The 24,907-nt window shown below is 53.4% G+C and overlaps 13 protein-coding genes across 13 annotated transcripts; 7 read left to right on the top strand and 6 right to left on the bottom strand.

Moving 5' to 3' along the window:
• Positions 1–95: 95 nt before the first annotated feature.
• BJX67DRAFT_381555 (putative MFS transporter) lies at positions 96–1,701 on the bottom strand (the record flags this gene model as incomplete). Its single annotated transcript, XM_071033032.1, has 5 exons — positions 96–437; positions 494–862; positions 939–1,340; positions 1,409–1,423; positions 1,486–1,701. 5 exons carry the CDS (start codon positions 1,699–1,701, stop codon positions 96–98), a joined length of 1,344 nt encoding a protein of 447 aa, XP_070885904.1.
• Positions 1,702–2,332: 631 nt separating this feature from the next.
• On the top strand, positions 2,333–4,034 carry BJX67DRAFT_388397 (kinase-like protein; the record flags this gene model as incomplete). The annotated part of the gene is made up of 6 exons (XM_071034359.1): positions 2,333–2,408; positions 2,448–2,580; positions 2,640–2,977; positions 3,032–3,311; positions 3,425–3,642; positions 3,710–4,034. 6 exons carry the CDS (start codon positions 2,333–2,335, stop codon positions 3,898–3,900), a joined length of 1,236 nt encoding a protein of 411 aa, XP_070885903.1. The 3' UTR covers positions 3,901–4,034.
• A 593-nt stretch (positions 4,035–4,627) lies between these two features.
• On the bottom strand, positions 4,628–5,881 carry erg6 (sterol 24-C-methyltransferase; the record flags this gene model as incomplete). Its single annotated transcript, XM_071031235.1, has 3 exons — positions 4,628–5,522; positions 5,582–5,616; positions 5,678–5,881. 3 exons carry the CDS (start codon positions 5,879–5,881, stop codon positions 4,628–4,630), a joined length of 1,134 nt encoding a protein of 377 aa, XP_070885902.1.
• Positions 5,882–6,492: 611 nt separating this feature from the next.
• On the top strand, positions 6,493–8,447 carry slt11 (Pre-mRNA-splicing factor ECM2). Its single transcript, XM_071024422.1, has 2 exons — positions 6,493–6,785; positions 6,840–8,447. The coding sequence occupies exons 1-2, from the start codon at positions 6,648–6,650 to the stop codon at positions 7,854–7,856; spliced, it is 1,155 nt and encodes a 384-aa protein (XP_070885901.1). The 5' UTR covers positions 6,493–6,647; the 3' UTR covers positions 7,857–8,447.
• Positions 7,979–8,675, bottom strand: BJX67DRAFT_120250 (LYR motif-containing protein). The gene is made up of 3 exons (XM_071024421.1): positions 8,501–8,675; positions 8,269–8,445; positions 7,979–8,195 (listed from the first exon to the last, which is right to left on the bottom strand). The coding sequence occupies exons 1-3, from the start codon at positions 8,574–8,576 to the stop codon at positions 8,101–8,103; spliced, it is 348 nt and encodes a 115-aa protein (XP_070885900.1). The 5' UTR covers positions 8,577–8,675; the 3' UTR covers positions 7,979–8,100.
• Positions 8,676–9,016: 341 nt separating this feature from the next.
• Positions 9,017–10,514, top strand: BJX67DRAFT_372349 (putative ribosome associated DnaJ chaperone Zuotin; the record flags this gene model as incomplete). Its single annotated transcript, XM_071031234.1, has 3 exons — positions 9,017–9,169; positions 9,273–9,413; positions 9,465–10,514. The coding sequence occupies 3 exons, from the start codon at positions 9,017–9,019 to the stop codon at positions 10,512–10,514; spliced, it is 1,344 nt and encodes a 447-aa protein (XP_070885899.1).
• A 594-nt stretch (positions 10,515–11,108) lies between these two features.
• On the top strand, positions 11,109–12,714 carry BJX67DRAFT_120347 (putative acid phosphatase). The gene is made up of 3 exons (XM_071024423.1): positions 11,109–11,393; positions 11,442–12,464; positions 12,536–12,714. Exons 1-3 carry the CDS (start codon positions 11,202–11,204, stop codon positions 12,599–12,601), a joined length of 1,281 nt encoding a protein of 426 aa, XP_070885898.1. The 5' UTR covers positions 11,109–11,201; the 3' UTR covers positions 12,602–12,714.
• Positions 12,655–14,433, bottom strand: BJX67DRAFT_354397 (aldehyde dehydrogenase family protein). Its single transcript, XM_071029213.1, has 4 exons — positions 13,887–14,433; positions 13,365–13,837; positions 12,896–13,307; positions 12,655–12,826 (listed from the first exon to the last, which is right to left on the bottom strand). The coding sequence occupies exons 1-4, from the start codon at positions 14,286–14,288 to the stop codon at positions 12,713–12,715; spliced, it is 1,401 nt and encodes a 466-aa protein (XP_070885897.1). The 5' UTR covers positions 14,289–14,433; the 3' UTR covers positions 12,655–12,712.
• Positions 14,434–14,483: 50 nt separating this feature from the next.
• On the top strand, positions 14,484–16,344 carry BJX67DRAFT_120350 (D-serine ammonia-lyase DSD1). Its single transcript, XM_071024424.1, has 4 exons — positions 14,484–15,003; positions 15,052–15,168; positions 15,237–15,720; positions 15,796–16,344. The coding sequence occupies exons 1-4, from the start codon at positions 14,845–14,847 to the stop codon at positions 16,233–16,235; spliced, it is 1,200 nt and encodes a 399-aa protein (XP_070885896.1). The 5' UTR covers positions 14,484–14,844; the 3' UTR covers positions 16,236–16,344.
• A 99-nt stretch (positions 16,345–16,443) lies between these two features.
• BJX67DRAFT_372345 (dienelactone hydrolase) lies at positions 16,444–17,926 on the bottom strand (the record flags this gene model as incomplete). The annotated part of the gene is made up of 4 exons (XM_071031233.1): positions 16,444–17,144; positions 17,198–17,399; positions 17,451–17,635; positions 17,689–17,926. The coding sequence occupies 4 exons, from the start codon at positions 17,924–17,926 to the stop codon at positions 16,444–16,446; spliced, it is 1,326 nt and encodes a 441-aa protein (XP_070885895.1).
• Positions 17,927–18,534: 608 nt separating this feature from the next.
• BJX67DRAFT_354386 (putative MFS transporter) lies at positions 18,535–20,239 on the top strand. Its single transcript, XM_071029212.1, has 3 exons — positions 18,535–18,818; positions 18,883–19,045; positions 19,103–20,239. The coding sequence occupies exons 1-3, from the start codon at positions 18,614–18,616 to the stop codon at positions 20,163–20,165; spliced, it is 1,431 nt and encodes a 476-aa protein (XP_070885894.1). The 5' UTR covers positions 18,535–18,613; the 3' UTR covers positions 20,166–20,239.
• Positions 20,240–21,186: 947 nt separating this feature from the next.
• Positions 21,187–21,717, bottom strand: BJX67DRAFT_381545 (cytidine deaminase-like protein; the record flags this gene model as incomplete). Its single annotated transcript, XM_071033031.1, has 1 exon — positions 21,187–21,717. One exon carries the CDS (start codon positions 21,715–21,717, stop codon positions 21,187–21,189), a length of 531 nt encoding a protein of 176 aa, XP_070885893.1.
• Positions 21,718–22,588: 871 nt separating this feature from the next.
• Positions 22,589–24,824, top strand: BJX67DRAFT_388392 (nucleobase cation symporter-1 family protein; the record flags this gene model as incomplete). Its single annotated transcript, XM_071034358.1, has 2 exons — positions 22,589–24,125; positions 24,763–24,824. The coding sequence occupies 2 exons, from the start codon at positions 22,589–22,591 to the stop codon at positions 24,822–24,824; spliced, it is 1,599 nt and encodes a 532-aa protein (XP_070885892.1).
• Between the last annotated feature and the right edge of the window lie 83 nt (positions 24,825–24,907).

Genomic DNA, 24,907 nt, shown 5'->3' with positions numbered 1-24,907 from the left:
CGCGCTCGTCGGCCTCCTCGTCGCTATCCTGATCATGTACCTCACGCAACGGGGCAAGTTCCAGGGCCCGCGGATCCACTGCCTCCAGGCTATGGCTATGGCTGTCGCTTCGGCATCCGAGGAAGCCCCAACCACAGCAGCGTTATCCCCGCCGACAACGCAATGACGAACGGCTGGAGGACCTCGACGCCCTTGGCCTGGGCGACTGCGCCCACGGCAAACGGGAGGACGGCTGCGCCGCTGGCCCCAAACGCAGCCGCGAACCCGATCGCGCTGACGTGCAATGCGCGAGGGAGGAGTCGCGTCGCGACGACCACGGCGCCGGGGAACATGGGGCCTAGGAAGAAGCCCTGGAATGAGACGGCGATTACGGAGGTGTAGAAGTTCGGGACAAGCCAGAGGATGAGGCCGAAGCCGATCGCGAAGATCCAGTAGATCTATGAAAGTCAATCAATCTGTCAGCGACTTAAAATAGGAAGGGATGGATGTGTACCACGATAGCCGTCTTCTCGCCTATCCGCGGCGTGATAAACCCCAGGACCACCCGCCCAACGGTAATCCCCAGCCAGAACCCCGTGGCTCCCATGCCGCTGGCAAAGTCGCCGCCGTGCCGGACGCGCCTCAAAAAGGTGACGATCCATCCGCCGAGGGCGACCTCCACGCCCACGTAGCCGAGGAGGAAGAACGCAAGAATCCACGTAACCCATGCGTATCGCGGCACAAACAGGGCGCGACGCACACCACCCTGCTCGTTATCCGTCGCCGACCCGGATATAGAACGCTGCGATTCTCGAAAGGCCGCCGCATTCGAGTCCCAGAAGGCCCAGACGCAGAATGCGAGTTCGACAGCGGCACACGCAACCTGATGCAGCACGCTCAGCATCAGTCTCAGTCTCCCCGATAGATTCAGCAAATTCAGCGATATAGACTCAACTCACCATGATATAATAGAAATAGTACCACCCCACCCGCGCCTCAGTAATCAAACTCGTCGCAATCAACGGCGCCAACACAGCGCCCACGCCATACCACCCATGCAACAGGCCCAGCACCTGGTTCGAATCCTCCATATTCCCGATCCAGGCATTCCACGCCGAATCCGCCAGCCCGTTCCCCAGCCCCGCGAAGATAAATGAGACCACGAGAACCGGGTACGGCGGGTGCAGGCAGTTCACGATGTATGCGATAAGGTGGCAGCCCGGCGAGAGCCAGGCGATCCCGCGCCGCCCGAAGTGCAGGTGCAGCTTGTTGTTCGTGATTGCTGCCAGTGTGTACCCGCCTATCGGAGAGAGGAAGACGAGGGAGACGGTGGTGTAGGAGAGGTTGTAGTATTCCTCGAGCTGGTGGCCTTCGTTAAGAGGTGTGTCGGGTAAATCTCGGGATATAAATACGATGGATAGTTACTCACATATGGGATGAGAGGCTGGCGGCCGTCAGTACAGAATCCCACTCGAACATCATCAGTGTTGAGGGGGGGAGACTCACCCCATACGCAGCGTCATTCGCACCCATCACGAGAAACGCCCAGAATGTCGCGAGAGTCTTCGCTATGTTTGAGCGCGGGTGATTCCACCGTTCATGATGGTCATTCTTATTATTGTCACCCCGCGATTCCGCCTCATGCTGCGCGCTTGTCTCCACGTCTGCAGGGCCACAGTGCGGTTTCCCTTGCTGCTCCGGTGCCCGCTCTATGTCACCCATAGTCCCAAGTCCAGAGGGTTCACAATCTCACAAAATCTCTGCATGGAGAAAAATACGAATGCCGACCCAGTGGTGTTAAATACTCCAAAGCCTGCATCTAGTCGGCTTGCTGTTTTACCCGATTCGGCAGTTGGCCCAACCGGTAGAGGCGAGCCAGCCTGCAGCTCAAAACCTCCGCCTCCGTCGTGGACTCGGTTAGACCACGGCTCGTGGGGGGTTGTCGCAGCGCCTCGTGGGTAACTCGAGATGTGAATGGATTGAAGATGCCCACGGTCTTCTCCACACGAGCTTGGCTGCTGATAAACACCATCTCGACCACGAATCCCGAGCAATTAACGACCATGGAACAGCCGACAGTGTTACCATCCCTTTTGGATTAGGAAAGGAGTGAGTCAAAGGTCACCTCTGCTTCATCCGTGGGTAATCTCAGTCCTGCTGGACTGTACACGCTCTTGCTGAGTTCCCAGTGACTCGCGCTCGGCCTCCCTGGTGTGGATCGGCGCTCTGCAATGATTCGAGATCAGCCGCGTGATCCTCGATTGCGGATGTTTTCCCCAGCCTTTCCCTTCTTCTTCGACAAGAATAATAATATCTGATACCATACTCTCATCGGCTTACGACTAACTCCAGGATGAATAATATGAGACCATCCATTCGCCGTTTGTCTACCTTGCTTCGCAAGCAACCGTTTCCTATGCCTTCTCCCGGTCCCCCATATATCTCCCAGCATACTCGTTGATGAAGAGATCTCCCACTATACGATTCCAAGTCCTTCTACCCAGCTAAGCCTGGAGAGGTCCTCGCTGATCGTTACCAAACCCTGGTCAAGGTTGTTTGGGGCGTGTCTTCAACAGTATGGCTCACGCATGATTTGCAAGGGTAACCTTCAATTAAGTTCTGTGCAATTAGACGTTCTCTCTATCTGTGACGAACTACAGACATCCCCAAGAGCCAGAGAGTGTTGTTGCACTGAAAATCGCCAATAACAATGCAGGGTCTGCTAGTCATGAGCGCGAGATTGAAGAGCACATTTCCATGGCTCAACCATCACATCGCGGTCGCTCACTTCTCCGAACATTCGTCGACTCTTTTGAAGTAAAAGGTCCGGAAGGTCCACATCCGTGTCTTGTGTCTCCGCCTATGAGGGAGACATTGTGGAGGTATCAGCGGCGCTTTAAGGATAGAAAGATCCCACTGCCCCTTATCAAAACATATATCCGTGTTCTTCTTACAGGGCTTGAATATCTTCACAAAGATTGCAGGATAGTTCATACGGGTAAGTTCATTTTCGACTGTGTCTCCTGCTGGTGATGCTGAGCCTCATGCCCAGATCCAAAGCTCGATAACATCATGATCTCATTCGAGGATCCATCTGTTGTTGCTGATTTCATGAACTCTCAGCTTGAAAACCCGATGGATTTCAAGATTGATGTGACGGGAAGACCAGTGTATCAGTCCCGAAATGACTTCGGGCCACTCAAAAGTCTGAGAAGTATACCACAGCTTGTCGACTTTGGCTTGGCAACCAGACTCGAGGAAGACGATGACTGGGGTGTCTGGCCTATTCAGCCAGACCGCTGTCGGGCGCCGGAGGCGATCCTGGGCAACGGGTGACAGATGCCTGCGGATATTTGGAATCTGGGTGTTCTGGTGCGTCCTGTTGATCTCCAAAGCTATTACATCTATTGATCCAGAAACAGTAATGGGATATGATCGGGGGCAGAGAGCTATTTCGGCATATTCATGATCAGCAAGGTCGCTATGACGCGAAACTACACATCGCCGAAATGATAGCCTTACTTGGTCCACCCCCTCAGGAGATCATACAAAGGTATCAATACATGCGAGAGTACTCGTGGACGGAGCCTGTCCGACGAAAAGACGGTAGAATTTGCAAGACCGCGGAGGAGTACTTCTGTGGACCATTCTTTGACAATGATGGTATGATTGGATCCCTTTTGTCTTATCTCAAACAACTTATTCTCAGACTCACCAAATATCTCATCAGGTCGCTTTCTCTACGAAGACTTGATCCCTGACCAGGAACTAGACGACACAGCTTCCTTCCTTGAGGGAAAGGAGAGAGAAGCATTTCTGGATCTCGCCAAGGGAATGCTTGTCTGGCATCCAGACGCGAGAAAAACGGCTGGCGAACTGGCGAAGCATCCATTCCTTCAGCCAAAACAAACAAGCACCTGATTTCTGCGAGCGGTTGCTACTGGAATGACTCGAATCATGGGTTGGTCCAAGTCTAATCGCCTCGTTATCCACGCCGAGCCCGCAGGCCCCCTCCGACTTGCCTGTAAATCGAGCTCAGTCTACCCCCGACGGCGCCTGGGAACACTACACCGGGTTCGGCTTACTGCCAGCCCATGCCATTTGCCGTCTTGATGCGGAACGGTTTGGGGACGCCGACTCAGCTCCCTGAGAAATAGCAAGAGACTTGAGTGACGATTTGACTGGGCTCTCGTTCAACATCTTAGCGTACCTGAACGATGGCCCAAAGGATTTGTCCAGGCTCCATGCTCTGGAAGAGTTGGGGATGTTGGAGATACATCATGTCATGGTGGGATCGTCGTAAAATGCGGTCTACTTTCTGCCTTGCGAGTCCGTGGTCGCGAACGAAATCAACCATCGTAAGGAGCGATGGCAAATTCGATCCAATCCTGATTGATCTATTAATCTAGAAAATACAATCGTCACCGTAGACGCATGCTCAGTAACCTCGTACATTACATGAAATAAACAGCATCTATGGCGGTATGCGGCAAGGGAGAAAAAGGAGAATATGAGGAAAAACACAACAGTGAAGAAAGAGGAGAAGATGAAAGGAAGTAAGTATTAAATATGATAGACCGCCATGCCCAGAAAGCGGAGGATGCAGGTGCTAGTCATGTTTTACATGTTGTTTTACATCGTTGCGGATTTACTCCGGCTTGCGTCCGACCATCAGATACATAGGTGTGAAGAGCTTCTTCTCACCTCCGGCGACAAGGCAGTCGGCGGCGAGGGCTAGACTGTCAGCAGTCTTTTGTGTGCCCCGAGGGAAAAGTTTGATAGTCTCCATTGCACCGACGAAGCGGTGGACGAGGCCGCGACCCCACCAGGTCATGCGAGCGATGGTGAAGAAATCCCAGGGCGATGTCATGTGCTTGAAGGATCCGGCCAGCGGGTAGTACCAGGGGATATCGTCGGGACGGTCAGCCAGGTCCTCATTGTGGAGGAGCTCGAAGCCGGCGTCCTTGATGGCCTGAAGGCCCTCGGAAATCTTGACCATGTTGGAAATACCGTCTCCCTGTTCAATCCCGAGACGGATGCGGCGGTGTTCCGCGTTGTCGTTGTCGTATTCATCGGTCATGAGCCATTCGTAGACACCGAAGATACCGCCGGGCTTGAGCACTCGGAAAATCTCCTTGTACACGCCCACAAGTTCGGGAGCGTGGACGGTCGCTTCGATAGCGTAGACGGCGTCGAAAGAGTTGTCAGGAAACTGCATCTGCATGAAATCTCCCTTCACGAAGCTCAACTTGTTGCTCAGGCCCTCACGCTCGGCATAGCGAGTCGCACGTTGGATCTGGTAGTCGTTGTTGTTGAAACCAACCACGTTGGCATCGGTAAACTTGACAATCTCACGCGCGGGGCCGCCGACACCGCAACCAACATCGAGAACCTTCATCCCGGGCTTAATCCCCATCTGATGGGCGAGGTAGTGTTCGTGACGGGCAATGGCTTGGTAGAAGGGTTCTCCGTAGGCAAACCGGCAGAAGTGGAAAGACGTTCCCCAACCGTACTCGTAGAGGTCGGTGGCAAGGTTGTAGTAGCTGTGAGGAAGAGGGCCAGTCAGTAAATCGTCTACGCTGTTCGCAATTGAGAAACTTACTGCCTGGTCAACGAGGCATACTCCGCACGACGGGCCTAATCACAGAGCACGTCAGCATCAGATCTGCTGATTTCGATCATTGATACGCTGGCTTACCGCGCGCGTCTCTTCTGTTTCGGTCTCAGCATCCTTGTTGTCCCAGTGCTTGAAGTACTCGTCAACAGCAGCCTTCTGAGCGGCGGCGCTCTTTTGGCGCATGGCGGCGAAGCCACCCTGGGCCTGTGATGATTTCCCGTGGAGGGCACGGTTGAAGTCAGCATCGCGCTGGTGGTCTTCCTTTTCGAGAGCGGAGGGAGCCATGGTTGCGGAATTGAGGTGTGGTTTGGAGGAGAAATTTGGCGAGAAACGGGGGAGTCGGAAAGGGGGGAAAGTAGTTGATGAAGAATTGAACAATTGCAAAAACTGTTGACTCGAGAACGAATGGATTCTTATACCCTCGCAAAAGACAAGAACAACCTGGAGTTGTTTCAAAGAGAATGAGAGGGAAGAAAAAAGATGGAGAATACGCAATGAATACGATGGCCAGAAGAAAGGAGGTGCTTGAGGCTGCTTCGTCCAATCGCTGCTGTTTCTACGGAAAATTGTCGATACTTGGCTCAGTCTAACTGCTTCTGGGCTAGTCTGGGGTTGATCCAAAGAGCTCTTGACAGCCGTTGCTGTTGTGGCGAGGATAGTGGGAGGAAGTCCTCCCTCAAGAGTACGCCGTCGTGCGTACAAAATACGAACTCGTACCAGTGTGAGCTCGGCTGTCTTCATTCCGACTGACCTGATCTGAATTTCTGGGGCTTCGCTGCAGCCGACAGATGGTGAGGAAATCAACGCCGTATTCGATACGACAGATCGGCTTGCAGGGGTAGTCAGAACCCAAAATCTTGCAGATTCTTTGGAGAAGCCACAAATCACGTGTTAATGATTGCGTAAGCCACAGCCACTTTCAGCCACACGGCTCCCTCGCCACACCAGCAAAGGTTGCTATCGATAATCAAAGGCTCGTCTCAATTCTTACCAAGTCATCCTCGCGAGATTCGCAGCCTCCCCCAGGGCAAGCTGTCTCACCCTTCGAACCATGCCTCCCCAGATCAAACAAGACCTCAACCGCTCGGGATGGGAGTCTACGGACTTTCCCTCTGTCTGCGAAAATTGCCTGCCGGAGAATCCATATGTCCAGATGCTCAGGGAAGACTATGGCGCTGAATGCAAAATCGTAAGTTGCTCTCCGCGGTGGTGATACCCCCATGACGGTACTAACGCATGATAGTGTACTCGTCCTTTCACCATATTCCGATGGAAAGCCGACCGCACAGCCCGTACCAAGCGCACAGCGATCTGCCTTACCTGTGCGCGTTTGAAGAACTGCTGTCAGTGCTGTATGCTCGATCTGTCGTTCGGTCTTCCGATTGTGGTCCGTGACGCTGCACTCAAGATGGTCGCGCCCGGTCCGGAGAGCTCAATCAACCGCGAATACTACGCTCAAGGTCACGAGAAGGAGATCGAAGAAGGGAGGGGCGCGGTCGAGGAATACGAGAAAACAGACGAAAAGGCTCGCGAGCTGCTTCGAAGACTCGCTAACAGCCAGCCGTACTATCGGAAACAACGACAGCTCGACGGCCTACCGGCGGAGGAGGATGGAGAGCCGGAAACACCTGCCGATGCGCCAGTCGTCAGGAGCCGTTACGGCAATGCACCAGGGCCTGTTAGGACGAGCGAGAGTCGACGAGGCTCGGCGCTTCCAGGCCGAGGCCGAGGTGGTGCGCGTGGTGGCCGTGGAGGAAGACCATTCCCCAGCACTGCGCAGTTACCGCCGTCACAAGAAGATATCCTTCCCCCAGCGGATCCGAATATTCAATCTCTATTTGTTACCGGAGTCGAAGATGATCTTCCGGAACATGCGCTCCGATCGTTTTTCTCCCAATTCGGCCAGCTTCGCTCGCTGATTTGCTCTCACCGTGCTCACTGTGCGTTTGTCAACTATTCTACTCGTGAAGCTGCCGAAGAGGCCGCTAGGCAATGCCAGGGTAAAGCTGTCATTCAGGGTTGTCCCCTCCGGGTTCGATGGGGGAAGCCCAAGGCATTGGATAATATGGACCGGGAGGAACGCCTAAAGTACGCTCGTGAGGGACGACAAGCTGCAGGATCTCTTCGAAATGCTCGTCAAGAGAGCAGAGCAATTACAGCCGCTGGTGAGTCGGAACAGCGGGAACGACCTCGCAATGTGGTGGTTGCGCCTCCGCCCGGCAGTGGAGAGGTCCCATACTCGAGTTTATCTGGCGACTAAGTTATGTACTTTATTCACTGCGTTGACTCCGTCACTATAGCACGATCTGGCAGGGTCTCATGTTTTGCTTAGAAGCGGGCGTTATTGTATACAATTCAGAACTCTATTCATGCCTATGAATACCCCAAAAGACGCCGCAGGAGAAAGAAAAGCTGGGTCCTATAATACAATATCAATGCAAGCATTCTGCAATAGCCTCCTTGTCCCATAGTATACACCGCGATACCATAAGTCAAACCACATGCTATGAAGAGCAAGGCTTATCGACCTTCACGCTCTTCCCTCCAATCTTGACAGAGTCGTTATCGCCGCGCTCGATTTCATCGTGTATACGTAGTTCTAAATCACAGTCCATGTATGAGCTTCCGAACCCCATGAACAAAAACTCGCAGTGTGTCGGCAGAATACATACCCCACTTGGCATCCTCATCCTCTGCGCTCCGGGAGCCCTGAACAATGTTGTGTCGCAGAATACTCGCAACCTCTAACGCGTGGTTGATCTGCATGGCCGTATCTATCCCTGGCCGGCTGTGTTTCTCAAAGTTCTGGCGAGCTTCTTGTCGGGCTGCGAGGAGGACGCGGGTGTCATCTGCGTTGGAAGGAATATAAGCACGGGGGGAGGTGTTAAAGGTGCGGGAACTGACTTTGGAAAGCGATGCGGGTAGCGCGGAGGATTTTTCGGTAAGCACTTAGTGCTGATACCGCAGGTGGTGAGGTCATGCTCGGTTCTCGAAGTGTATACGAGTTGTATATCGAAACGGTAGTCGGGAGATGGAAACGCCTCTTTGGGATGTGGCGAGGTGAGATGATGTCGCAAAGGGGAGAGAGGATCGCTCAGTAAATGTGGCGGCTGATGGTTCGAAAATGTAGACAAGCGCTGATCGTCTTCAAGAAAAGGTAATTAGACGAAAGAAAAGCTTCAAGACATCAGAGTCTCCAACCTCGCCATCTCGTGCTTTCGGCTTCGATGACCTCCGAAACAGCCCTTGATTGATTGGCTAATGCTGAGGCGGAGGACACTGGCAGAAAAAAATAATTGTTGTTCGCCCACTCGATTTTCAGCACAAGTGTTGATCCCCTCTGCACTCTGATCATCGTTTTTATCTCCCTCCACCCTCTCTCTCCGAAGCTCGATCCGTCTCATCGGCTTCATCAGCAAGATGTCCTCTGCTCAAGTCATCAATGTTACTCTTCCGGCCCTGTCTGCTGACTGGAGCGCCGAAAAGGACTTCAAGGCTGTTGGCAAGCTCTCCGCCACTACCCAGAGGAACTTGGAGCCTGTTGGTCCTTATTTCCTTGCTCACGCTCGTAGAGTAAGTTTCACTTAATCCTGGGGAAGATTCGCTTTTGTGGAGCGACTTCGGGGATGGGTGTTGTTTGGGTATGGTTGCGCGGCGGGTGCTAATATCTTTCTAGAAGCGCCACCACCGTACCTTCTCCGAAGATGAGCGTATCCAGGCGCAGCAGAACGTCAAGAAAACTGAGGATGATGAGGACGACGATATCTCGGAAGATGAGGATCCTATGATGCTCCAGAGGGATGCCAAGGACTGGAAAGTATGCAACGAGATCTCGCGTGTTTGCGCGGTATAGTCTAATATCTTTTAGAGCCAAGATCACTACGCAGTTCTCGGTCTGAGCAAGTACCGATGGCGTGCGACTCCCGAGCAGATTAAGCGTGCCCACCGCAAGAAGGTGCTCCGCCATCACCCCGACAAGAAGGCTGCCCTTGGCGACCGTGACGAGAACGACAGCTTTTTCAAGTGCATCCAGAAGGCTACGGAAATGTTGCTGGACCCTGTTAAGCGCCGCCAATTCGATTCCGTGGACGAAGCCGCCGATGTTGAGCCGCCCACCAAGAAGGAGGTTCAGAAGGGCAAATTCTTCAAGCTCTGGGCTCCTGTCTTCGAGGCTGAGAGCCGCTTCTCCAAGATCCAGCCTGTCCCTCAACTCGGCGACGACAACAGCACCTTCGAGGAGGTTGATGCATTCTACAATTTCTGGTACAACTTCGACAGCTGGCGTTCTTTTGAGTACCTTGATGAGGATGTTCCCGACGACAACGAGAACCGTGATCAAAAGCGGCATGTCGAGAAGAAGAACGCCAACGCTCGCCGTAAGCGCAAGACTGAGGATACTGCTCGTCTTCGTCACCTAGTCGACGACTGTGCTGCCCAGGATGAGCGAATCAAGAAATTCCGCAAGGCCGCTCGTGCTGACAAGGACAAGAAGCGCCTTGAGAAGGAGGCCGAAGCCAAGCGCCTGGCTGAAGAGAAGGAGAAGGCCCGTCTGGAGGAGGAGCAGCGCAAGAAGGACGCCGAGGAGACCGCCAAGGCTGACCGTGAGAAGGCAAAGAAGGCCAAGGAGGCTGCTAAGAACGCTGCCAAGAAGAACAAGCGTGTGCTCAAGGGCTCCGTCAAGGATGTCAACTACTTTGCCGATGGTGGCGAGCCAACTGCCGCGCAGGTTGACTCCGTCCTCACGGATGTCGACTTTGTCATCAGCAAGATTGACAACGAGGAGCTTGCTGCGTTGGCTGAGCGCCTTACTGGTGCGGGCAAGGATGCTGCTGCCGTTAAGAATGTGTATACGGAAGAGTTCAAGAGGCTTGTTGGAGCCGGCAAGGCCAAGGACGGCGAGGCCAAGTTCTTTTCTTAGATTCGTGCTCTGGCGACTTGAGTATATAGACCTGCACAGTGAATAGAGCATAGACTAGACTGTGCTATGAGCGGTTCGACGATTTTGACGAATTGAATGCGATTTGATTCCTTGCCTCTGTGACCTGGTCCCGCCCTCGACTGTCGTTGAACTGGAGGGAGACATCAAAACCGCGATCGGACAAGTCCGCAGGATAAGCCTTGCCAATCCCTGCCAATCTCGGGCTGTGGATGCTTGGGAAGCTTGTCGAGTGCCTGGTTGATGTTGAACGGGGGTGGCAGATCGAGTCAGCGACGCCCAGGACTGCACGTGGTCCGCTTCTCCCCACTCCTCACTTCCTGTTCCTTTGGAGTGCTGTCGTTTCCCCTGCTCCAGCCCAGTCAACAACGATTGATGTGCAACGTGCAGGCGGACACGAGATGCGAAGTGGGACGGCTGGACTGTTCGCGAAGCCTGGCCTCGCGCGATGTAACCAATCGCGCTCGGGGCATCCGATCTGATGGAGCTCATCTTCGCACCTGCGGCGATGGGCGATGGAACGTGAGGGCGACAGCTTGCTCCCTGCTGACGGCTGTCAATCTTTAAAAAGCCTTGAAGACCCCGGATGAGCGTTCTTATTTCCTGCTCACAGGTTTTCTCTGACACCGATCTTCACCAATTGTCGTGGAATTGAAGCTCTCTGGTGCTATGTTGACCAAGAAGACCCTCGTCGCCCTCCTCGGAGGCCTGTCGCTTACCTTGGCCCAGACCTCCTCTGAGCAGACCCCTTCGGTGGCAGAGATTGAGGCTGCCCGGGCTACCGTTTTGCCTCACTCTCCCGTCTCCCATGTCAAGGGCAAATCATTCCAGCGCTTCGTAAACATCTGGCTGGAGAATACTGTACGCACTGGTCTCCCACCTTGTCAGCTCAGTGCTTACACCATCTAGGACTTCGATGCTGCTGCCAACGAGAAGCACTTAGCGAAGCTCGCGGAAAAGGGTCTCGCCCTCACCAACTTCTGGGCCGTCACCCACCCCTCAGAGCCGAACTACTGCGCCTCCGCCGGCGGCGACACATTCGGCATGGACAACGACGAGTTCAACCAAATCCCCGCCAATGTCTCCACCATCGCCGACATGTTCGACACCAAGAACATCTCCTGGGGCGAGTACCAAGAACACCTCCCCTATCCAGGCTACCAGGGCTTCCGGTACCCCACGTCCGGAGACAACGACTACGTCCGCAAGCACAACCCCCTGGTGCTCTTCGACTCTGTGACCGAAGACGCAACCCGCCTCCGCCAGATCAAGAACTTCACCTCCTTCTACGAGGACCTGAAGCACCACCGTCTCCCGCAGTACTCATTCGTCACGCCCAACATGACGAACGACGGCCACGATACAGACATCGCTTTCTCGGGAACATGGACCTGGGATTTCCTGATCCACCTCCTTGACAATGAATACTTCACCCAAGACACCCTCATCATGCTCACCTTCGACGAGAACGACACCTACGAAATCGGCAATAAGATCTTCACCTTCCTCCTGGGCGGCGCCGTGCCTCACCACCTCGTCGGCACAGAAGACGACACCTTCTACACCCACTACTCCATCATCGCCTCGCTCTCTGCCAACTTCGGCATCCCCTCCCTCGGCCGCTGGGACTGCGGCGCCAACCTCCTCTCCTTTGTCGCCGAGAAGGTCGGATACACGAACTACGATGTCGACACGGAGAATCTGTATCTGAACGTGTCGTATGACGGGCCCATGGCCGACGGTTCGTACAGCCAGAAGACCTATGAGTGGCCTGTCCCTGTGACGAACGGGAGGTGCTCTGGTGGCCATGGGATCTTGGATGTCGTCAAGAAGACTTGGGGACATTTAGAGGCTAGCCATGATTATTCGAGCCCTGTTCCCTTTGATGTCGAGACTGGGAACAGTGTGGGAATTAAGTATAGCCGGACTTCGGTGAGCTACCCACCCTCCATTTACCCTTGTCTTCCTAACTATTAGATGGTTGTGCTGACTGTTTCCTCTAGCGCCATGGTAAGCACGTTCAGATTGAACAACACATCACTGGCCTACCGGATGATGGGTGCCAGTAGGCGTGGTTGTTCCGAGTGAAAGACTTCGAATACTTAGAATTATTGCATTAGGGCATAAAATTGATTAATTGCGGATTCTATGTAACATATAGTATAATCTACTACGACGAATTAGCCCTGCTTCTCGCGAATATGGAAGCTCTTCAGCTTATAGAAAGCATCGAAAGACTGCGGGCCAAGTGAGCACCCAAGACCAGAGTTCTTCCAGCCAACCCACGCCAGATCCTATCGTCGCCAAGTCAGCGTATACTTCATACCAAACCGGTGGGAGGAAGGGGGAATGGGAAGACGAACCGGACTAGGATAGTCGCATCGGTTAATAAAGACCGTGCCGGCCTCGATCCTCTCGATCAAGTGCTCTCCGGCCTGGATATCCTTCGTCCACACGCTCGCGGTGAGACCGTAGTCGCTGTCGTTCATGAGGGCTACGGCCTGGTCGTCGCTGGATACCTTCATTATCGGGATGACGGGGCCGAATGTTTCCTCGCGCATGACGCGCATATCGTGCGACACGTTCGTGAGGACCCGTGGGACGATGAAACTTCCTTCGCTGGGGAGGGCGTCGAAGGAAGGGTTCTTTGGAGTTGAGTCGACGGCACCCCTGGATAGGGCGTCGTCGATATGGGACTGAATGTTCTTCACGGCTTGGTGGGAGATTACGGGGCCTGTGGTGGTGGCCTTGTCGTGAGGGTCGCCGAGTTTATAGCTAGTTGTTTGCGTTAGCTGCGTGGAATATGAGGAAGGAAGGGCATCAGTGGCATACGTCGCCAACTCCTTCTGCACCTCGGCCACAAAAGCATCATGCACATCAGCGTGGACATAGACTCGTTCAATTGCGCAGCAGCTCTGGCCGGAATTGAACACCGCGCCATCAACCACCTGTGCGGCCGTGTACGCCAGATCCGCATCCGCGCGAACGTACGCGGGATCGTTGCCTCCGAGCTCCAAGTTCAGCGGCAAGATTCGACCGGCAGTTGCTTGACGAAGGCGAATACCACCCTGTGTAGAGCCAACGAAGGAAACAAGCTGGATTTGAGGAATCTTAACAACCTCATCGAAAATCTCCCAAGCGCCGAAGTGGACAACCTGCAGAACATTTTGTGGAAGGCCGGCTTGCTGGAAGTAAGAGACTAGTCGCTCTCCAACAAGGGGAGTCTGGGGAGAGGGACGAAGGAGAACTGTGTTTCCGGCGAGGAGTGCCGGGACGAGAGCGTTGATGGTAATGAGATAAGGATACTATAACGTTAGCGGATATACGAATTCCGCAAAGGCGTAGTAGACATACGTTCCAAGCCGTCGCAAGCAACACGGGCCCAACAGGTTCTTTCTTCACATATCTCCTGAATCCATTCTCCGGTTGGCCAGGGATACTCTTGAGGCTATCCTCCGCCAGATCAAGGAGGTAATTTGCTCTCTTGCGCATCGTGTCAATTTCACCGGCGGTGTAAGAGATTGGACGTCCCATCTGGGAGGTCAATTCCTGCGCAAGAGCCTCCTTGTTCGCGTCGATGATCTCCAATGCTTTGACGATGATTGCTTTGCGCTCGGCGAGGGGCAGCTCCCTGTACGTGTGGAAGGCATCTTCGGAGGCTTGCGCGATTCGGCCGACTTGGTCGAGGGAGGCGCCAGGGTGCTCGAAGAGAACTTTGCCGGAGGAGGGGGAGTGGGTGCGGATCTGGTTCGACATGCTGGACGCTCTATCGAGGGCTGTAGAGGGCTGTAGAGGGTGAGACGTTGGCTTCGTCTTGGTGGGCGAAGTGGCGGCGGTTGGAGAGGATGAGAGGTGGGGTAGCGAAGCCTGAGGTATCAATGCTGTGTCGGTTGGGATGGAATGAATTGGATTGAGCTCCCTTCCTATATATCATTGTTGGTGCGTGTAAAGAGCCACCAGAGCCCCCTAATACTTTACAATTGACAAAGTGGTTCTCTCTTCCCTTGGATATCCTGTGACCTGGCCTGGTCAGCTTTGGGCTCCCCTCCTCCTAAAGCTTCCCCGCACCAAGCCGCCAGCGAGATAGATTGCATTGCTCCAGTCCCCGATCCTCAGGACATCCAAGATCACGATATCTGGATTATATCCGGTGGGAAGAAGCCGGTTTGCTCATATCTTGCATAGGTTTGCGAAATGCAAAGCCACCCCTTGCGGAGACGAGCTCAGATAAGGATAAAACCCCCACTGCCCCTCGCCTCCCTTTTTCTCTTCTCCTCACGTCCCTCATCATCTCTTTCAAAATCCAAACAAAATGACATCCTACCATTCTTACATCGGCAAGCCAGTCACGGACCTTCCAACCCCAGCTTTAGTTCTCAGCAAACCGACAATCGAGCGCAACATAAATCAGCTCCACCAGGATGTCAAGAACCTGGGCATCGCGTTTCGCCCGCATGTCAAGACACTCAAGGTACGCTGCAGACCCAATCATTCGAGAATGAAATCTAAGGATATATAGTCGCTAGAAGTAACGCGACTAATGCTCGGCAACGGATTGTATCGTAAAATCGTCGCCTCTACACTCCCCGAAATCGAAGGCGCCATTCCTCTCGTCAAAGAGGGAGTCCTAGACGAGGTTGGTCGTCCGTCTAATCCGCCGCAGCGGTGATTCGGGGCGACAGTGATAATACTCACCAGGGATAGTGTCTTTACAGCATGCCCATCTACCCCGGTGTCCTCCCTCGACTAGCCCAACTTACCAAATCAATCAAAATCGTCCTCATGATCGACAACGAGCAACATGTTGATCTTCTGGAGAAGTTCTCCGGCACTGAAGCGCCATGGCCCGTCTTCATTAAAATCGACGTCGGGACACGCCGCGCAGGTGTTGTGAATTCCTCATCCGCACTCCCGAAGCTCGTTCAGCGCATTGAGGAGTCCAAGTCTGTAGAGCTGTATGGATTCTATTGCCACGCGGGGCATTCGTACGCTTGTAGAACGTCTGAGGCCGCGGCAGGTGTGTTACGAGATGAAGTTCAGGGTGTTGTAAATGCATCGAAGTATCTATCTGCTTCGAGAGCAGATGGGGGGAAAGTTGTTGTCTCGATTGGATCGACGCCGACGGCGCATGTCGTTTCCTCGTTGAAGGAGGTATTGCCTGAGCATTTGGAGTTGGAGTTGCATGCTGGTTTGTCTTACCTGCCTTTCCCCTGATCATTGCGAGTGATACTAGACATCGTGTGGGCTAACGGAGTCTTCGCAGGCAACTTCCCATGCAATGACCTCCAACAAGTCTGCACAGGTCTCGTCCCGCACACGGCACAGGCAGTGCGTGTGCTTACGGAAGTATGCAGCGTGTATCCCGAGCGCAACGAGGGGCTTGTCAACGCGGGTACCATTGCGCTCTCGAAGGAGACCAGTGATTTACCCGGCTATGGCCGTGTAACTGACCGGCCGCAGTGGGCTGTTGTGCGTATGAGCCAGGAGCATGGAATCCTAGGGCTGTCGCCTTCGCCGGCGTTGTCTGTTTTGGGGGTTAAGGGAGTCAAGGATGAGAAGGCTGAGGAGGCGTTCAAAGTGGGGGATCGTGTATTGCTTTACTGTCAGCATGCCTGCATCACGGCGTCAGCATTCCCGGCTTATTACGTTGCTGATGACGGGGATGTTGTGAGGGAAGTGTGGGTGCCGTGGAAGGGGTGGTAGGCGCGGAACTCGAACGAAATCAGCATTAAATTGGAGTCCTAAGATACAATTGTAAGGCTACGGTACATGGTCATCATATCATGAGAGTGGCCAGAGGAATCATTAAGAAGTTGTATAGGATCATAAGCAGCACCTGTCTTGTGTTGCGGAGTTATGCCTGGGCCGCCTCTTCATCCTCTTCTTTCCCGTGGACGCCCTTCCCTTCAGGCTAAGCTTCATGAATCCCATTTTTGCCTCCATCTGCGTTGCCGTTTTGCCCTCCATTCTTCACACCGGTATGCTTTCCCTTCGGCGCACCTTCCGCTTCCAACTGTTCTGGCACAGGAGACAGGACCTGGCTCTCCCTCGCATTGCTCCCGGCCTTGCTCCGCCTCTGCTTGTTCCCCCCGTTAATCAACCTATTATGATATTCTGGCTCGTGGACCTCCGGATCCTCAGTCAGGATCCGACGCGCCGATTCCCGCCCGATAACAGGCAGCCTGTTGACACCCTGCACGCCTTGCGGAACAAGCTTGGGACCGAGTAACCCAACTTGGACAAGTACACTGGCTTGATCCCAGTAAACGTGCTCTGAGTAGAGCTTCCCAGCGCGCAGACTGACTATGCTGACAAGGACGAGCTCTACTTTCCGGTTTGTCGGGCCCACGCCGGGAAGTAGCCATGGGATTTCCTGGGTGTGCTCGAACGAGATGAATAGTTCGTCGACGACGCGATCGGATCCTATGGTGCGCGAGAGAAGGCGCAGGTGCATGGATGGTGGGAGCTGGTTTAGGAAGTGCTGGTCGTAGAATCGGCGAAGCGACCGTTCCCCCGTGCCGCCACTTAGCGTGGGCGCATATGTGACGTTGGGAGTGAGGTTCTTGACGTATGCATTCATCGTGTCGTTGATGTCCATAGCGAAGAACTTGCCTGTTGACTCGTTAGCATCGAACCTCCTGCTGTTGCTACTGCGTCGAGCATACCCTGTAAGTGACTTTCCCAAGGCTGTTCCAAGTCAATGTCTTGACCATACGCCTGGCGCAGCACGTCTCGCGTCCGAGCAAAGGCTAGATCCGCAGCGAGTCGGTTATATTCATCTAGATCCTGCTCTGCGAAGCCCGGTTGGGCGTCGGAGTATGTATATGCGCGGTGTCCAATATGCAGGCGCTCTCCGGTCCCGATTCCCTAGTCGATCCGTCGAGTCGTTCGCTTCTTCTTCCCCTGTAACCCGAGGACTGCGGGAGTTGTTGTGACGTCGATCGTGTCGCCGGCCAAGTGCGTCAGTATCTTCACCGAGGGGGGATATCGCGACCGTGTGTCGGGGATGTTGGTCGGATAGTAGCAGACGAGCGCACAGAGACGCCTGGCGTTGTTTGGTTTAAGGTAGTAGTCTAGACAGAACGAAGCGGCGTCTCCGAATGCTACAGCCGTTAGTCTCAATATTTTTGGCTTTGATATAGATCGAGCTGCTCACCTACGATGCCGTAGTTATCGCCGACACCGAGACCCCCTTTGACGGACATCAGGCGGCGAGCGTACTCTTTCTCATCATCGCTGTAGGGTACGTAAATAACACTGAATCCCTCCTTCTGCCACGCCTGCATGAATTCATTATCGAAGTCTGGGGTTTCGGCGCTAATGAGAAGACAGGCATTTCTCGAGTTGGAGTATAGAAAGCCGCCGCTGGAGGCGTTGACGGTGACCGATGCCATGACTACAGTTTCACAAGATTTTCGTGCCAGTTATTCGGCAGTATTTACACTTCGAGGAGTTGACCTCTGTCCCTGGATGGAAGTTTGGGACGTGGTCCACGGGTTGTTGCAATCTTAACCAACAAGCAGAGCAGAGCAATACGTCACAGCTTTCCATCCTCCACACGTCATTTTCACGTAGCCAAATAATCCGGGAGAGCACACTAGCATAACGGCCTTAACATGCTGGTACTATTGGAAATTTAATCTCCAGCTTAAGGACCTGATTTCTTCAACGTACGTGGCTTTATCCTTTCTTGTGCCTTTCCTATACTTCACGTTCAGCTGTCACCCCCGCACTCCAACCATGGCTGCACAGTGGCGTGCAAGCCCAAGACAAGTGTCCTAAACGAGCATCGGAGGAACAAGTCGTAAAAATGATGATTTCCCTTCTCTCAATAAAAAGAAAGAGTTATCACTATGCGACTCATGCCGCCGCCTTTACTGTATCCCTGCCTGAAGAGACCGGGCTAGACTGCAACGCATCGAGAAGTTTCGATCGAGACCCCCCGGCGGCCCAGCGAGCCTACAAAGCTCCAGACCACCGCCTGCTCACTTCCAAGTTTTCTGCAGGATTTGAGTTCTGACTTTTTTCTCTCCTTTCCTCTTTGACCGGCTCTAACAGCCCGCTACTCTACCCACCGGACCATGTCCCTCGTGCAGCATGTCTCTGCACTCGAGGGCGTGGACCGCGCCCCGGAGCAGGTCGAGGAGGAGCCCTTCGAAGGCGCCTACGAAGGCTTAGAGCCCATTCACCGGAAGATTAGCTATGATGTCTTTCCTCAGCCTGCCGCCTTGGTCGAGGATAAACAGGCAACCCTTCAGTACAAAGTCTCGAGCGCGAAAAGACTAGGTGCGTTGCGCCTTCGCGTGCGACACCGGGGATATGCGGTCGCTTGCTTGCTAACTTTTACCAGCTCAGGTTGTCATCACGATATTAGCATGTTGGTTCGCGTCTGGGGTAGTCTTCGGATATGCTGCGTTGAAGCCTGTTCTCGTTGCCCAGGGGGTGTATCGAGATCTATGCGCTGCGGATGAATTAGAGGGAGAGCTGGATACATGTTATAGTCAGGAACTCAGGTGTGTATTCTACTCCCTGTGTGCGGTTCTTGGCTGACTTTTGCTGCCGAATTATAGGTTGAACCTGTTCTTTACTATTGGATCTATAACCGCGAATGTCTCGGCTCTCCCGGTCGGTTCTATCCTCGACCGCTATGGCTCGCGTGTTTGCGGTTTTGCGGCGTGTGTTATACTTGCCGCTGGCAGTTTGTTGATGGCCTACTCATTTTCAAACCCGCATTTCGACGGCTACATTGCTGCAAACTTTTTACTCGCTCTCGGGGGAACGTTTCTCTTTGTCCCCTCATTCCAGATAGCCAATGCGTTTCCAAAGCATGCCGGAACCATCGTTGCGCTTGTGACGGGAGCCTTCGACGCATCCGCGGCCGTCTACCTATTTTACAGGCTGCTCTTCGAGGCGACAAAGCAGACATTTACTCCGGACAAGTTCTTTCTAGGCTATACGTTGGTCCCGGGGCTGATATTCCTCGCCTTGGTCACCATAATGCCTTCTCATGACTATCAGACACCCCACCAGCTGGAGGTTAAGATTGAGAAGGCGGAAGATGTCACTCGGGATATACATGACTCTGACGACGAGATAGAAAACTATAACGAGCTTCGGCAAGTACGGAGAGAGCGTGCGGAGCGCCGCAAGAAGAAACTACGGAAGCTCGATAATGTCCTCGGAGACGAGAACGCACGAAAATTGCGTGAACAGCAAGAAGAGGAGCGCCAGGCGACGAGTGCCGTCTGGGGCGTCCTCCACGGCCTGCCAGCACATAAACAGATGGCCACGCCGTGGTTCATTCTGATTACCTTGATGACGGTGCTGCAGATGCTCCGTATGAACTATTTTATTGCTACAGTTGGCTCTCAGTACGAGTATATGCTCGACGAGGAGCGTGGTGCTCAAATCAATAACTTCTTCGACATTGCCCTGCCGGTTGGTGGGATAATCTCGACTCCTTTTATTGGATTACTCCTTGACCATCTGAGCGTTCCTTCTACGCTTGCAACAATCGTCTTACTTACGACCGTGATCGGTGTCCTGAATTCTATACCCGCGCTGTGGACCGGCTATTTAACCGTTATCCTCTTCGTTCTCCTCCGTCCGTTATACTACTCCGCTATGTCGTAAGTATCCTCCTCCCCGCCACAATGTGGTCTGAAAATACACTAACAATCCCAGCGACTACGCCACAAAGGTCTTCGGCTTCGCAACATTCGGCCGTGTATATGGGACCATCATATGCTTCTCCGGTCTCGTGAATTTCTCACAATACGGTCTAGACGCCCTAACGCACGGTCCGTTCAACGACAACCCGATTCCAATCAATATAATCCTTGCAGGCGCGGGGTTTGTCGTTGGGTTTATCCTCGTGGCGTTCGTGGCAACGGCAGGGCACCGGATTCGGGCGAAGCAGCGGGAAGAAGCGGAGGATGAGGAGCGGCAGAGATTGCTGATTCCCGAGGAGGACGAGGAGGATTCGCTTTCCTAGGTCTTGGCCGCTTTGGGAGAGGGTCCTGTGAGGATGGGTTGGGGGGGTATTTCGCTTTTGCGGAATGGTTGTAATTAGGAAGATTAGATAGTACTCCTTCTTGTTCACTGGTAGGACGCCCTGATATCCTTAAATTGAGTGAACTGCTGTTGCTGCTGCAGGAGAAGAACCCTGACCCCAATCTGTCTGAGTACCCAGGAGGCCCGTCCCTCAGATCCAGAAACTCAATGCTAAAAGGAACCAGCACCACGTGGTCGATCGAACCAAACATTCATCCAGGGTTAGTTAAATATACCTCCGGCACTCAGCCTTGTCCCTCGGAACAACGAGTCAGCGCACGCAACTGATTGGAGCGGCATCTGGGTTTGTCATTTCTTGGGCCTCCGGTACTCAAGCCCGCCAAGAAAGAGACCACATCTCACGTCCCCTGCCTCTCGAATCCATTCAAACACTCAGGTCATCCCTCTCGATCTGCTTTATTAATATGTACTTGCGGAGAGCACTGGGCAATTTCAGTAAGATGAGCTCAGACCGGTTATTGAAGAATTGGTCGACAATTCAGGTTATAATAATAATAATCGCAACCAACGCTGGAAACAAGAACTGTCATTATGATTGTGGCTCGTATCACCACCCCAGGCGAGAACAAACGATGTCATGTTAGGCTCCCTTCAACCAAAACACCGCGGCATCATCCACAACCCGCTTCTCCCAGCCCTCTTCGGTCAACGGCCCGATGACCTCCACAGCCGTCTGCCCTGCCTTGAATACCTCGCGACACGGCATATCCAGCGTGAGGTTCTCCACATTCCCAACCCCCGTAAGCTTCTGTAACTCCTTCTCCGACGCCAAGTACACCAGGCGACCTATATGCGCCCAGTATATCGTCCCTGCGCACATCGCGCATGGCTCCCAAGTCGAAACCATTGTGCATGTCGCCAGGTAGGCCCAGTCGTAGTTATCTGCAGCGTTGCGGGCGAGTTCACACTCCGCGTGGCGGACGTGGGAGAGGGACAGGGAGGACATCAGGACTGTTGAATTGTCCGGGGCGAGGAGGAGGGCGGCGAAAGGGCGCTTGGAGTGGGTTTCTCGGCCGGAGGTTTGGAGGGCGAGGCATTTTGCCGAGGCAGACGAGAGTTGGTCTGGTGTCAAGCGCGCGAGGCTTGGGGCTGGAGATGTGGGTGGGAGCATTGCTGTGAGATGGAGCAGTAGTTTGAGAGAAAGAGAACATTGGAAAGTGATGGGAATAGTTGAAATATGATTCCAGATGGCGGAGCATCCTTGCTGACTAGGGATGCGTCCGGAAATTGCAATTTTTTTTGAAATTTCAGGAAGTCCAACTCTCAGTGAAAACTACTCGTACTCTAGTACTCTGTAAATCTGACTCTTGCAACTGTTGGACCTCTCATGCACCTGCAACTAAGACTGCCTTCTGCCTTTGGATTAGGCGCACTATCAGAAACCTTAGGCCTGCTATTAGTTACCTGATATATAAAAACGACACCTAGTATTAGACATGAAAAACAATTCAAAGCAACAAATTTGACTCTAGTAGCTACTAGTCCCTGCATAGAACTAAAACAGCGGCATCCGCCGATAAACCAAGAAACATCGGCTGTCCCCGTCTGTTCTCGACTTGAAGAGGAGCTGTGTCAAGATAAGAATTACCCCAAGGTACGAGCGTGAAATGTGGGGTGCTCTCGATCTGAGAATATACTAGTCTCCAAATCTTCCAACTCGAGCAGGCAAGCGAACAGCTCAGTCGTTGGGAGACAGATAAGCGACAACTTTGCTGATAAGGCGTCGGAAAACGCCCAATGAAACGAAACAAGGGGGATATCAGCGTCGCTTGTTTACTTATATGCGATCGTCGTGAGACATTATCGAAAGTTCCAATCCTCGGCCGCGACTCCGCTGTCAAGAGAAGTATACCGTCTCCAATCAGCCTCCATGATCTTATCAAAGCCAGGCAGGCATTGAGCCTCATGGGATGCCGGGGCTCAGGATAAAAGTATGACTCCCGGACCCCATCACGGAATGTCGAACATGCATCATCTCGATAATGAAGTTGTCATTACCTCGCCGGCCGCGGCTCCTGGTACCGCAAAGCGAGTCCAGCTTCGTGCGCGGCAATATACGATGGACGAACAAAGATCTCGACCCTGTCCCGCTTGCCATGCGCAAATGGACGGTCATCAGTTTCATCGGGTACTGGATTTCCGACTGCTTCTCGGTTGCAAATTGGCAACTGGCGAGTAGTATCATTGCTATTGGACTCTCGTGGAAAGAATCACTCGGCTTGGTCGCCCTGGGCTTCTTCATTTTGTCTATTGTCATTGCTATGAACGGAGCCGTTGGAGCGATATACCACACTCCGTTCCCTGTCATCGCGCGTGCCAGCTGGGGTTTCTGGGGTTCCTACATCCCGGTTCTATCCAGGCTGATCCTAGCAGTCTTCTGGTTCGCAACTAATAGTGTCAATGGAGGCAACTCAGTTGTCGTCATGCTCGGAGCCATCTGGCCGAGTTTTCTGAAGATCCGCAACGGCATCCCAGAGGGCGAAGGTATCACGACCCAGGGAATGATTGGATTCTTCCTCTTCTGGCTATTCCAGATCCCGTTCCTCCTGGTGCACCCAAACCAGCTACGCTGGCTCTTCCTCATCAAATCAATCATCGTCCCGGCCGCGTGGACCGCCATGCTCATCTGGGCGTTCATCGCAATTCCAGGTGGAGGTGAACTCTTCTCCCACAGCAGCCAGTTGACAGGGTCGTCCTACAGCTGGGCAATGATGTCCTCTCTAACGGCGGTCATCGGGAACTATGCCACACTGAGTGTGAACCAGGCCGATTTCTCGCGCTACTCGTGCGTCAGTCCACGGTGGCATATACTCTACGTCTTTCTGCTCCCAGTCTTCTTCACTTTCATCGCATTCATTGGAATCGCCGTCTCCTCCGCTGGGCAAGCGCTGTACCACACAGAGTCAATCCCATGGGACCCAAACGTCCTTGTCAGTCTATGGAGCAGCCGCGCTTGCCGCTTCTTCGCGGCATTCTCGTTCGCCCTCGCGGCGCTGGGATCGAATATCTCCGCGAACTCGCTCTCCGCAGCCAACGACTTTGCCGCCCTCGCGCCTCGTTACCTGACCATCCGTCGCGGCCAGGTCCTCTGCGCTCTGATCGCCTGGGCGCTGGTCCCGTGGAAGATCCTCGCCTCGGCGGGCAGCTTCCTCAACTTCATGTCTGCCTACGCGGTCTTCCTCGGCCCAATTGCCGCGATCATGGTGTGCGATTTCTGGGTCGTCAAAGGCCGCAAATATGACTGCATGGCGCTGTATCAGCCTCAGGGCATCTATCGGTATACGCGTGGCTTCAACTCGCACGCAATGATTGCTTTCGTCGTCGGTACGACGCCCAGTCTGCCAGGGTTGATACATTCTGTCAATTCGCATATCCATATTGGAGTGGGGGTGCATCCGTACGAGTTTGGGTGGCTTTTGGGGTTCTTTGGGAGCTTTGCGGTGTATCTTAGTTTGAACTACTGGTTTCCATGCGTCGATGCGAAGATATCCACGGCGGTTTTTGCCGATGATATTCTGGGTGTGCATGCCCATGATGAGAGCATTGAGAGCAAACATATCACAAATGATCAGGAGAAAGGGAGCATTGAGAGCATATGAGCTTGGTTCTAGCATAATCATGATTATTTGTAAATCTTATGACCTCCTATACTTGCGCCCTCTAGAGGCTTTAAGACTTACACTCAAGAACATGTGGATTCTCGATATTCTACTGAAGTGGCTAGTTACGAGAAAAAGCCTCCACCTTCTCCGGACCCCTTCTAATATATGTCATAACTTTAGGAAACGGACACAGGTAGGCCGTCCTCGTAGGCCCGCCGCATCCCCCGTTGCTGTGGGGGAACACCTGTCTGACTGGATAGTTAGATGCGGCAAATGCTACGGTATAGTAACTGCAAAGGGTGGATTGTCAGCGCGGGGTCAACCCCGAGTACACTGGCAGTGTCCCTGATTCATTAATTAGGGCTATACGAACATTCCTGGGTGAGATTCTGGGACCTGGAATTCATCCTGCTACGAATCTGAACCAGTCAACGATCCAGCGCGTGGTCTGGGGGGAAATGCCTTTGGATACCGTGCTTCAAGTGCCGCTATTAAACCCTTGGCAGATATTTCAATACTTAGAGTCGCTCAGTGGATACGAATGCCAATAATAGTGGTTACGGGACATGCAAAGCCAAGGTACACCAATAGGCCCGCTCAACCGCCAACCACGTAAACACATCGGCGAATTCCTGAGCGCATGCCAAGATCCTGATCTCGCAAGTTGCCTCGGTTTGTCCTCCCGTCTCTGTCCGTCGA

This window comes from Aspergillus lucknowensis, assembly GCF_044049455.1.
Source record: "Aspergillus lucknowensis strain CBS 449.75 chromosome Unknown BJX67scaffold_22, whole genome shotgun sequence".
NCBI classification, from domain to species: domain Eukaryota; kingdom Fungi; phylum Ascomycota; class Eurotiomycetes; order Eurotiales; family Aspergillaceae; genus Aspergillus; species Aspergillus lucknowensis.
This window is presented reverse-complemented; position numbering and strand designations above follow the sequence as displayed.